At 38.6% G+C, this 12,766-nt stretch overlaps 1 protein-coding gene across 1 annotated transcript in view; it reads left to right on the top strand.

Annotated features, from left to right (window-relative positions):
- thsd7aa (thrombospondin, type I, domain containing 7Aa) overlaps positions 1 to 6,673 on the top strand; it is a 38,612-nt gene extending 31,939 nt beyond the window's left edge. Inside the window, exons 22-28 of the mRNA XM_088405352.1 lie at positions 616 to 787; positions 1,240 to 1,413; positions 1,551 to 1,646; positions 2,151 to 2,233; positions 2,344 to 2,557; positions 3,018 to 3,105; positions 3,816 to 6,673. Of these exons, the coding sequence (XP_088261478.1) occupies positions 616 to 787; positions 1,240 to 1,413; positions 1,551 to 1,646; positions 2,151 to 2,233; positions 2,344 to 2,557; positions 3,018 to 3,105; positions 3,816 to 4,071 (1,083 nt within the window). The 3' untranslated portion in view covers positions 4,072 to 6,673. The remainder of the gene's footprint in view (positions 1 to 615; positions 788 to 1,239; positions 1,414 to 1,550; positions 1,647 to 2,150; positions 2,234 to 2,343; positions 2,558 to 3,017; positions 3,106 to 3,815) is intronic.
- Positions 6,674 to 12,766: the final 6,093 nt, after the last annotated feature.

Genomic DNA, 12,766 nt, shown 5'->3' with positions numbered 1-12,766 from the left:
GATCTTAAACAACAGCCTATTTTGAACATCTTATTCAAGAAGTACAGCTTTTGGACTAAACGATTAATCATTAATACTCAGTTAAATGTTGTCGACATGGCTCCCAGGTAGTAAAGTATTTTAGTCAAAACTATATTACAATTTGGGTGGGAATATTTGGGGGAAATTGATATTTTGGAATGACTTTAGCCCACAACACAAGGGTCCTTTGAAGCAACGTTTGAATTGTTTTTGGTAGAATGGTCAACCATTTTTTACAGAAAGACTCCATTTGAGCTCTAAACTTTGTTGCATAACTTTTTACACAACCTGTTCGCATACCAGAAGCAGAATTGTAATATTCACAACAGGCGTTTGATCCAACGTAATGCTTTGGATTCTTTAGGGTACCACTTTTAAGTGGAATTCAAATTAAGTTTACCTAAAAAAAACCTGAAAGCAAAATACCACTACCTTCATTTAGGTTGATATTTGACTGTCAATTAATTGATCGATTTTTGTAAGGTATTAATGAGCATTTGTTTATGCACAAAATTTTGGTAATATATATACACACTTCCATAATTATTGTTTTATTGGTTTAATTGCTTAAAATTGCATATTCTTTGATTCCAGGGTGCTCGATGTGGTGAAGGCTTGCGTTTCAGGAACATTTCATGCTTCGTGTCGGATGGATCGGATCTACAGGGAAGTCTAGTGGATGATGAGCTATGTGGAGAACAAGAACCTGTGGTGGAAGGGGAGACACAGCTCATACTCCAAGAGGCCTGCACAGTACCTTGTCCAGGTGAAATTGCACTTTGAGCAACATCTGGGTGAATGAATATACTGTAAGTGCCAGAGAGTCGGATTTGTCAAATGAGTGGATGAGTGGATACGGATCCACTGATATCAGCATGAATCCATTCCCTGACTCTTTTAGGAAACCGTGAAGGGAAACGCAAACGTCTGGAGTGCTTCCCTTTATGGTTTCCACAAACTGATTCTCTCGGTGATTACTAAAGATCAGAATAATGTCGAATCTTACTTTCTTTTTCTTAAGTCACGAATGGAATCCAATCTTTCATATAGTAACATCAATGTCTACATAGTCATACAATATAATATTCTGTCAGCTTTGAAAGATGAGTCATAATGCTAAAAATCGTCTGCCACTGTTTTTAAATTTAACTGCTCTAACACATAGAAACACATTTGTCTGCAATATTTATGTATGTATGTATTTATTTTTTTGAATAGGGGAATGCTACTTGACAGACTGGACAGTTTGGAGTCCGTGCCAGCTAAGCTGCGTTGCTGGAGACGATCTAGGTTTTGGCTCAGTGCAAGTCCGCTCTCGAGCGGTTGTGGCTCAAGACCCCGAGAATCTGCTCCAGTGTCCAGAACAGGAGCTGGAGGCCCGACCATGTACAGGTCAAAATTGATATATTACCACAAAAAAATTGAATCCGATTATTACTGTTCAGTTAATAATCCTGCTCAAGATCGCTCTTTATTTATTTTCTGTCATATCATTATTAAATAAAGCTCCTAAAATGTTCTAACTTCAGAGGGGAAGTGTTTTGAATATACCTGGCGAGCTGGAGCATGGAGAGGCTCATCCCGGCATGTCTGGTGTCAGCGTTCAGATGGACTGAATGTCACAGGTGACCTCGACATTATAAACACACTATAATATACATTGACCCCCATTAATCACAGCAGATACATCCTGGGATCTTATAGGTCCAAATCTGCAATGCAGAGAGACCATATGATCCAAAGAAAAGAGATTACCAAATCCTACACATTTCCAACTGATTCAAAAGTACTTTTAGATGCATTTGAATGAAAAAGATTGGAGCGTAAAATCGCAACTTCTGTACAAGATTCTACTTGAATGCTTTGGCACATTTTGGGTATAACCTTTTTTTAGTATTCCTTAATGTTCCCACAGAGTTTTGTTGCTCTTGTCCCTGCTTTTTTTAGGGCATGTTGCACTCCCATTTTGGACATTAAACATTATATTCGATTGAATACATGTTAAAAAAGAATTTGAAAATGATTAGATCCTGATTTTCTTTCCTCGTTGCAATCAGGTTGTAGAATATAGACATTTTTACACTTGAGAGTGCCAATCAAAGCCTCTGATAAAATCATGTGAAATACAGGCGGGTGCCCAACAACAGCCAAGCCGATGAGTGACCGATCCTGTGACCCGCCCTGCACCAAACCACGTTCCTTTTGCACTGAGGTGATTCGTGCAATTTATAATTCTGTTAATCTTAGAAGCGGTTGAGGCGAATTGTGCTTTATAGCTATCACAACAACGGACCACAACTTGAGCACCTGAATTTTGCGCAGGTGGGCGTTTGCGGTTGCGAGGAGGGCTACACGGAAGTGATGACCTCTGACGGTCTACTAGACCAGTGCACTGTTATCCCCGTGCTGGAGATCCCGACTGCTGGCGACAACAAGGCAGATGTCAAAACCATCCGAGCCTTCAACCCTACCCAGCCTGCGCTTAGCCTCCCTGGCAGGGTGGGACGCACCTGGTTTCTGCAGCCATTTGGTCCAGGTAGTCACGCCTCCATTAATCACTCTTAAAATCAGAATTCAATGAATGCGAAAAGATGTTTTTGGCTCTAAAAATTTCACCATAGTTTGATTGAGGGACTGGGGCTTTTTTTCTGTTTCTGCTTTAGCATAGCAGACATCTGATGACTCATTGCAGAGAGCGATAATGCCACGGAAGAGTCTAAAACATAGGTGTCAAACTCCAGTCCTCGAGGGCCGGCATCCTGCAGGTTTTCCGGTTTTCTTTCCCCAACACACCTGATTCAAATGATGAGCTCATTAGCAAGAATTGCAGGAGCTTCAAAATGATCCCAATCATTTGAATCAGGTGTTTTTGAGGGAAAAGGTTTGAAAACATGTAGGATACCGGCCCTCGAGGACTGGAGTTCCACACCTGTGGTCTAAAATAAAAAATTACATTATATAAGTAGCAGATTCTCACTCATTTTGTTTCTTTACAGATGGAAAGCTCAAGACCTGGGTGTATGGAGTCGCAGCAGGGGTGTTTGTTCTTCTCATCTTTATAATGTCAATGACTTACTTAGCATGGTAATGTACTTGTGTTCTGCACCCCCACTTTGATTTTTCTTCATAATAACATCATCACCAGTGATTTCATGGAGATCAGCATAACGCGGTCTTAAAAGAAGAACGGTTCCATTGAACATGAAGGCATGATAGAGATTTGCAAATGGGAAAATATTTGCTTTCTGCTTCATTAAGTTTAGCAAGTTAACACTATAGAGTACAGTACTTTGCATTTGAGGCTGGGAATTGTCATACAAAGGTTGTATCATCATAAAAAGGAGTGTCATTTTTTTAAAATCCATATTTTTTTGCCCATGTCTGATTCAGACTTTTTTTCGTTTCGTTTATAATCATAACTCTTTCACTCCCTGTCATCTTCACATGACATTTACTGGAGTTTGATCTATCTTGCAACACCCTCAATATATATATATATATATATATATATATATATATATATATATATATATATATTAGTGCATATATTGTTTGTAGTTTATTCGGTTGAATGTAAGCTGTAAAGGATTTTCACCCCATTGTATTTTGTTTTAATTTATGTACTGTACATTTAAAAAGTTATTTGAATCGGAGTTAGTAGATGACTGCGTTCGGTCTCCATTACATCACTGTCCATATTTCAGTTTTTTTTTCTTGTTTCCATGATCATTTCATTCTTCATCGTATGTTTTTTTTTTCTTTCTCCATCTTCACCCTTCATGTTTTCTGTTTAGTCGGTATGGTTATTACCTTTGCCGGGAGCCCAACTCCAAGTCCCCTGCAGATGGGGTGTACTGGATGGACCCAAACAGCTACACAGTGCCTTACATCTGCCCTGCCTGTCAGAACCTCGAACAGCGAGAGCTCTGCCACCTCCAGGAGCAGAATCAGCAGCAATGTGCAATTCAACAGCCTCCTCAACCATCGCAAGAGCCGCAGCAGCATTTCCGACAATGCTCCACGACTCACTTTGAAACCCTAATCACTTAATCAGGGCATTCTCTGCTGCTTACTGGCTGACTTTCGCCCGTGCGCTCGTTCCCTGTCATGCATCTTTTATGCATCTTTAATTCACGTTCATCTCTTCCTGGAGGTGAGCTTCTAGTATCAACGTTTGGAGAAGGCACGCATTATTTGCGGACCGAACATATTTAACAGGTCTTCAATCACTTCTGACTCAAATGGAGGGAACAGGATTTGTTTTCATAAAAGCTACAGGGATCGGCGACTTTTAATTCTCAGCGCAATTTTGATCTCCCAAAAGAAAATGATCATTTAAATAATTTAATAACGTTACGGTTTTAAATAACGTTTGTTAAACTTCATTAAAAGATTCCGACTGTTGCTGCATTGTTTACATCAGGGGTTCTCAAACATTTTGGAGTCAGGGACAAAAAATGAACGCCATTGCAGTACTGTTCATTAAAAACACATTCATTTGCAAGTTTTTGAAATTTACAATCGTTTATTAATTTTGAATGAAAAATCTTACACACTGTCCCTTTAAATCTGGTATACTTTATACATAGATATAGATATATATATATGTACACATTTATTATATGTATATGTATTTCATATCTGTGTAGAGTTCGGTGAGTATATTCACCCAAAATGTTTTTTTTTTTTTTGTCTTGCAGCAAAAAACCAAAGAAACCGCAGCGACGACAGATGAACAACAGACTGAAGCCACTGACCCTGGCCTATGATGGAGATGCTGACATGTAGAGCACCATGCTGATCTCAAGACATTTGCCTCAGCATGGAAGGCTGGGAAAGAAAATTTCAAAATGTCAAACATCTAAATCTGAGCTCATTTGCAGTTTTATCTTCCTCGATGATGCTCTTCTCTCTTTTTTATTTATTTATTTTTTTCACAAAAAGCCTTTGACTTTATTTAACTTCCTATGTGTGGAAGGTTGCCTTTCTCCGCTGTATTTTTTTGAAAGTTGCCAACAGATTTTTCCTGGTAAGCACAAATCTTCAGTTGTAACATTTGATGGTTTTTGTTACAGTTAAGTGGAATCTGGATGGGCCAAGAAGTGAAAGTTGACATCACGAAGCTCACAGCGACTCTATTTTCTGCCTGCCTCTTATTTGTTTTTATAGGCATAATTTTTGCACTATATTAGTGCACCAAGTTCTACTCATTTGTATTTTACCCAAAGGAAACTGCCTCTCTCAAAACAAACAGGTATTCCTTGTACTATTTTTTGCAAAAAAAAAAAAAAAAACTTCAATTTTTTTTTTTGCATATAATGGGGTACTGTAAATATTATTTTTTTGTCTTTCTGAACATACCTTTCTAACATGTACAGATACTTTTCCCCAGTATGTGTTAAGTGAAGCTCAAACGCTTTTTGAATTGTAAACGAAATGAGTTTTACTCGGAATTATTTATATAATAAAAAGTCTGACTCAAGCCACAATACTTCTGCTATGAAATGGGATGCTCAAAGGGGGACCAAAATCTGACTGTGTCCGACCAATAATAATAACAATAATTAGGGCCTGTGGTCTGATCATTTAATTTCGCGTATGAATCTTAATCTCATCTCAAATCAGAACCAATCGAGACATTTATTTCCTGTTGTACCTCATTCATCAGTTGGCTTGAATATTTGGATTTGTTCCGACTGAATTTACAAAGGATATTTATATGTTTTGAACATGACCGTTTGACGTGTTTTCAAACGTTGCTATTATTATGAAAAAACATTATTATATTGTTCTGCATCATTTCACTGGACACTTGAGTACGGGTAAAGGTCCCCAAAAGGCTTTGTATTTTATGAGAAACAGTCTTCAGTAACGCTAGGCACAAATAAAATAGTTGCAAAGGGTCTACTCTTCACTCTCATATAACGGGACCATAGATGTGGTGGCCATCGGGAAATTCTGGAGCCCCCTGAATGGCTGGTCCATTTACAATTCCCTTTTAACAATTGACACGTTGGACACTGTCCAACACGAAAAGTTCCCCCTCCCCCCCACTCCAAGGAATACTGAATATTCCCAGGCCAACTTTTTGTCCCTGCATGGGAAACTTGTGGAAAGTTCCATTCATAAATAAATGTTCCATGTAACTTTATTTCAGACTGTTTTCTTTGATACTGTACCATAATAGGGGAGCTTGAAGATGCAGTTGCAAATGTACTGCGATTCATAAGAACAACAACACAACAGTCAACTCTTAAGGCATTGATTTTTATTTATTAAAATACTGTATATGAAATGTATGCATCTGTCAGTGCAATTGAAAGTACAGAAAGTATACAGTGTATTCTTGACCAATGCTGAGACATTATATAGTCTGGCTATCCAAAATTTTGTCTCGCTATTTGCCACTGTATTCATGGAATGGTTAATTTATATTTCCTTTAATATGAGTTGTAAATAAACTGAAAAGTACTTTTTAAATGATTCATCTACCATATTTTTCTTTCACTTTTGTACTGAAGTTGAAGAAAAAGTTGTGAATGTGGTTATTCTATTGATAACGCGCAAAACTAAGTTGCAGATGAACACTGTCCTTTTCCTACTGTTTGTATGTATTTGATTAATTGCTGATAATAAACAAAGGAAAAATGGATATTTTCTTGATTACATCATTGAGTCCACATGATAACAGGTAACCTGTGAAATGAGACGTGCCCCTGCCACCGTGATTTCTTGTTGACATTTGTTCTTTAATCATACCTGGAAGTCTCCAGTTTGGCTAGTTATATTTACATACAAGGATAAAACAAACATTTTAGTGTTGGAAACATCGCTTTATTTTTTTTTTCTCGTGACCATGTCAAAGTGTCCTTGAGCAAGACACTGAACCCCCAGTTGCTCCCGATGTTGAGTCATCAGTAGATAAATGACTAATTAGTGTAAAACGCTTTGAGCAGTGTTGGGCAAGTTGCTTCAAAACTGGAATGCATTATTTATTACTTAATAGTGTCAGGTCAAAGTAATTAGTTGCATTACAGATTAGCAAGAGAAAAAACACAAACGGTAATTAGTCAAAGTAGCAACCAGCGAAAAGACATAAGGCATTTGCACAAATATCATATTGATGCGGGAAGGACTAAGATCATACTCTTTTTAAGAACAAAAGCAAAAAAACAACAACAATAACATTAGCTAGCATATCCAAGAAACAATTGGACGCCATCTTTGTGTTCCTGCTCGACTTAAATAGTGAGTTGATGGCTGATGAAATCCAGGTGTGCAGTCTGTGACTCCGCCTCCCGGACCCGGAACTGGAAGCAATAAAATAAAGTAACACAAGGGGGAGACAGAGATAAACACCACATCCTTTTGAAAAGCACACCAAAGTGCAATAATCTCATATTAAAGATTTATTTTACTTGCTCCTTTTTCCCCATTTCCTTTTAGTTATCAAATTGTGGAATATGTTTATATGTTCACTAAAATCAATCAAAAATATAATAACTGTTCTCCTTCACAATCTTTTTTATCTGATAACAATGACCATTAGTGTACACAAATATCCTTATTTTTACAAGCAATACCCTGGTGCACGCTACAAAAAAAAAAACATACATACAACATGCTTATGTGAAAGCAATTTAGACCTAGCCAGGCTACAAAGCAAAAATCTATAAAACAACCCTGATTTAAAGTTTCAAGATGCCACTGTAAAATTGAGTCGGGGTGTTGCAGTACAAATATTTCGCCAATGAATGGTGCTGTTGATCCATGCTGACCAGTTTCTGGCCAACTCATTTGACGCCACCTTGCAGCCCAGCCTGCGTTGGGCACCCTACGCAACAATACACGCCTTTATCGTTATCTGTGCACGTTTCTTTCCTACGCCTTAAATAATCATAATTTTATCAAGGAAATAATTGTACATATGGACTGGAGGTCAATATTGCAACTGGATGACCTATTTGTCTGTTTAGAACAATTAGATGCAACCGCAGTGTCAAGTATCTGTGCTTTAGTTGTCATTGTATTCTCATTTCAAATGTTCACTGTACTAGTCTCACTTCACCTATTTAGACAGATCTCATCATTATTAATACTGCTGAGATGGTCATCTTGCGATGTTGGACATTTGATTTATTGTTTTACATCTACACTACGTAAAAGCTCGCTGTATGGAATTTTCTAAATTTCTCCTAATACTGAGGGATTATTGTATTGCTGATAAAAGTTTTATTCTCATTACTTTTCCACGGGTAGACTTGTCCAATTTGTTTGCAGTGGAGGTCTTTGGAGATGATTTGCTGATCATTTTACTTGGGATTTTCTTTTCCCAAGGGACAACTGGTGTGAGATCGGAGCGTGGAAGGTTATCATTTGCTGTTTCTCCCCTCCACCCACCAACATCCATGTACAAGCACACATCCAAGGGCTGAAGGAAACAAATCAAGCCATCTTTTCCTTTTCGTAATGTGTCAAAGTCCGCTGAAAATATTATTCAGCCTCGTTGTTGATGATAAAAAGGCAATAAGGTGGAGCTTGATTAAAGTGCATTTTGAAACCCTTCTGTGCAAACGCTCTAAAACAGATGCATACTATATCGAATTAGAATATATAATCATGTTGAGCCTTGTACTGACATGATACTATGGATTTTGCATTCAAATTAATGTTAATAAACACAGAAATGTGGAAAAAATTGGTCTGTTTTGAGTTCTAGGTAGAATCCTCTCACATGGGGGTTTAAAATGATGGAAAAAAACTCAAAGGAGAAATACCCTGTACCCTTTACCCCCCCCCCCAATCATTTGGGATAGACTCCACCACACCTGTGACTCTCATAAAGATGGACAATATAATAAACGAATACATAATGTTATCATCATGCTCGGATGAAACCAGACCACAATAACTTTACTGTTGCAAGCACATGGCCCCATAATTACGTTTGAATTTTGTTTTCTTTCCTTCGTTAAATTGTTATCCTCTGCCTGTTGGAGTAACAAAACCTTTCATCATCAGTGGTCCTAATTAGGATCAGATGGAAACAGCGATTGCATTTTTTGGTCCTCTTATTTAATCAGCACTTCACCTAATCATGTCTCAGTCTCCCAGTTAACTCCCTGCTGCCAAGAAAAGGAAGTCATAGAGGCTGTTCTAATCAATTTAGGCGCGCTGTAAAACCCACTTCAATCGAGTGACTTTGCCGCGACCTCGGAGAAAGAACAAAAATGTGATTAAAGATGCTCCGCTAAAATTGTTGCGCGCCAAATGTAACTTTGTGCATGTTAACGGGGCCCTCGCTTCATACGACGATAATGCCAGTTGATTTGCTTTGCATTTACTGTAGTACTTCTATCCTGCCCGTTTACTAGCTGACAGCCAATCAGATTTTCGTACTGTGATTAACGGTTCTTTCACTCAGATGATGTGTAAAAAAAAAGCACAGTTACATAAACGTCAATTCTAAAAACTGCTGTTTACTTCAAGATTTGCTTGTACTATTAATACATGTACAGTTTTTTTTGTCTGTGCATGGATCCCTCTAAATCAGGGATGGTAAACTTCAGTCCTAGAGGGCCACTATCCTAGATTTTTTTTAGATGTTTTACTCCTCCAACACATGGTTCAAACGCTCACGATCATTATCGTGTTTTAGCAGAGCTTGCCGGTCATATGATCGTTTTGCGCTTGTGTGTTGGAAGAGGAAAACATGTAAAACATGCAGGATAATGGCTCTCGAGGACCCCTCTAAATTGCGAGTTAAACTGGAGGAAAATCTTTATTGAATAGCACCCCAATCGTCAGATTCTTATTCTAATGCTGCATTTTTAAAAAGGAAACATAGTTCTGCTCAATATGTATCAAGATGACGCAGATAAAAACTCATGTTAAACAGTATGTTCGACACAAAAACGATGCTAACGTTAGCCCTTGCGAAACCATCAATTTTTGAAACATCTGTCCCCAACCTGAACTTGAATTTGAATATTAACATTGAAATTGTGGAATGCTGTTCCCGCCTGGAGCGTAAACAATTCATCACTACGCTGTGAAGCTAAGTAATAAAGGGATTAAAACACAAAAAAAATGATGTATCTCAGTGAGGGTTTATGATACAATACAGATTAAATGATTTATACCTTTTTTAGGCTTAAAACAACCTTCCACTGTTGTGTAAAGAACATAATGAGCTACATTTACTGTTCAATGGCAAATTAATATTTCCAGTTATGTTGGTGAGGGTAATATGTGAGAGTATTGCCTTACATTTCAAATACAGTAAACAATTACTTTGAAATGACATTATTAAGTCATAAATAATGCATTGCAGTTTTGAAGTTACTCATCCAGCACTGTGTCATGGGGGGACGGCAGGGCAGTCTCAGGGAAGGCCGAAATTTGAAGAGCAGAACTCGCCACAGGGTAAAATTGATTTTGAAGTCCCTCGTAAAACCAAAGAGGACACATCAATCACACCTACAGATTGAGTATAAATATTATATGTTGTATGTGGAATTATGTCAGCAAAGTTAAGATCTTCTGAAGTATGCTTCACTTCTGTCCATACGTATAAAACAGTACATAAAAACCGCTGATAATCACATCAACGCGGCGCACACGAGAACATTTTAGAAAAAAAAAAGAAAGCACCCCCCATCCGAAAACTTTTAAAGTGTTCACATCCTCGACAAGCCAAACGGAAACTCGAGTAACCGCTTTTTGATGCTGACGCTGGCAGTCATACTAATTGTGACGAGAAAGCAATTGATATCCAGCAGCTGCATCCTTTGGCCGCCGCGCCACTCAGCCATTCATCTCTGTCAGCCCTCCCACCTTCCGCATCCTCCCGAAAAGCGCCGGCCGCCACTGCGGGCCGCCGGCCTTTTTTTCCCCGCGCGCGCACGGTGTTGAAGTGCACCCCGTGGGCCCATCGCGGTCAAGCCTAGTTTCACTCCCGTTCCGTAGCGCGGATGCAAAGAGACACTCGACACGGCAGCTGCTTGGGCCGCAGCCACTCCGCGTCACTGCCTTGCTTGAGGGCTCGCAGCAACATCTGCCCTCACAATCGGAAATGGAGCAAAGCCAGTGGAACGTTTCCGTGCCACCGGACACTAACTCCGCAATCATCCTCTTTCTTTCGCCTTTATCTTGTCTTGACGCCCCTCCTTTCGGATCCCCCAAGCGAGCCATTAGGAAGAGGCTACGTTGTAATTTTCTACCCCGGTAATGAATGGGCACCAAAAAGGTATGCCTGGAAAACCGGCAAATTGGCCTTCTGATTACACTCTGGTATTGACAATGCGGCGGCAAAAAAGCGGAAGAGAAGCAGGTGTTTGATTGAGAATTAGGGAACGTTCTTTCTTTTTTTGGGTATTGATTGGCAAGCTTCAGCTGTTGCCCCATTGCTCTTGGGAATGAAAGGGCCTCAATTATGTGACACTGATACAACTCGGTGGCTCACTTTTCCCGATCTGCGCTTTTTTTTTTTCAATCTTCTAAAATACAATGAGACTCTTTGGCTACTCGCAATGGAGAACACACTCCGAAGTGAAGCGTTATATTGCTTATGTCGGGCAGATTGCTTAGTTATTGACGGAAATCAAAATGTTAAAATTGTAATGGAAGTGTATAAAAATAAGGGGATAGTAGACGATGAGCATCAGTGAAAGATGAGTGGTTTTCCTTGTTCCTTGTTCTAATTTTATTCCTAATTGCCTTTCAAATGATATATAATAAATGGAAACTCAGAAATTGATGGAGTTCCATCAGTTTGAAGTTGTCAAATTGAAACCTCGAATTTTACACATTTCAAGTTTTTGCATAGCCATCTTTCAAATATCCATATCAACCAATCATTAGTTAGCCTTGATTGACCATTAGAAAGTAAATTCCAAAAGAAGGTAAGGACTTTGTCTGAGATTTAAACACTTTAAAATCTGAGAAATTGTGTTCTCATACTTTGTATTTGATTTAGAATTCAAATGAGCAAAACAGTGGAATTTTTGGGTGGTAGCTCCACTTGTCGCAGACTGATTTGTCACGTGCAGTAGTAAATAAACGTCACACGAATAACGCTGAGGAGCGATCGAAACGTTACATTCTAATGTTAGGGGCTGCACTTGGAAATTAGAATTTAGACCTCAAGGAGGCTTTAAATAGCTGTAATTAACAAATGTTAAACGAAATCAAAGAGCATTTAAAATTCATGCATACAAAAAATTGCAAAAAATATGACAACATGTATGATGTAAATCAGGGAGTTTGTTTTCAATCACCATGAGAGAAAGAGAGAGAGCGAGAGAGCCGCAAACATGTACTAGGGGGGCATAGATGTCGAACTCCAGTCCCCGAGAGCCGGTATCCTTTATTTTTCCCAGTTTTCTCTCCCCAACACACGTGATTCAAATCATTAGCTTATTAGCTTGAAAACGATCCTAATATTTGAACCGGGTGTGTTTGAGAGATGTATCGAAAACATGCAGAATACCGGCCCTCTAGGACTGGAAAATAACACCTGTCTAATTGTGTTTTGTCAAACATGATGTGTGATACGACAGTTTGGTTTGATTGAAGTCAAAATAATTCCATCCATAATGATTAGGCAACGAAATGAGCGACATTTTATTTATTTTTCCTCTTCCGTTTTCTTTTCTACAACCAACACATAATCCTTTTTCCAATAGTCTATTCAAACATCTGTTTGCTGTGACCCCATATAACACGATAATGCACATGTTAAAAC

The sequence above is a fragment of the Hippichthys cyanospilos genome, chromosome 21, assembly GCF_059441005.1.
Source record: "Hippichthys cyanospilos isolate Australia breed blue-spotted pipefish chromosome 21, RoL_Hcya_1.0, whole genome shotgun sequence".
Classification (NCBI taxonomy): domain Eukaryota; kingdom Metazoa; phylum Chordata; class Actinopteri; order Syngnathiformes; family Syngnathidae; genus Hippichthys; species Hippichthys cyanospilos.
This window is presented reverse-complemented; position numbering and strand designations above follow the sequence as displayed.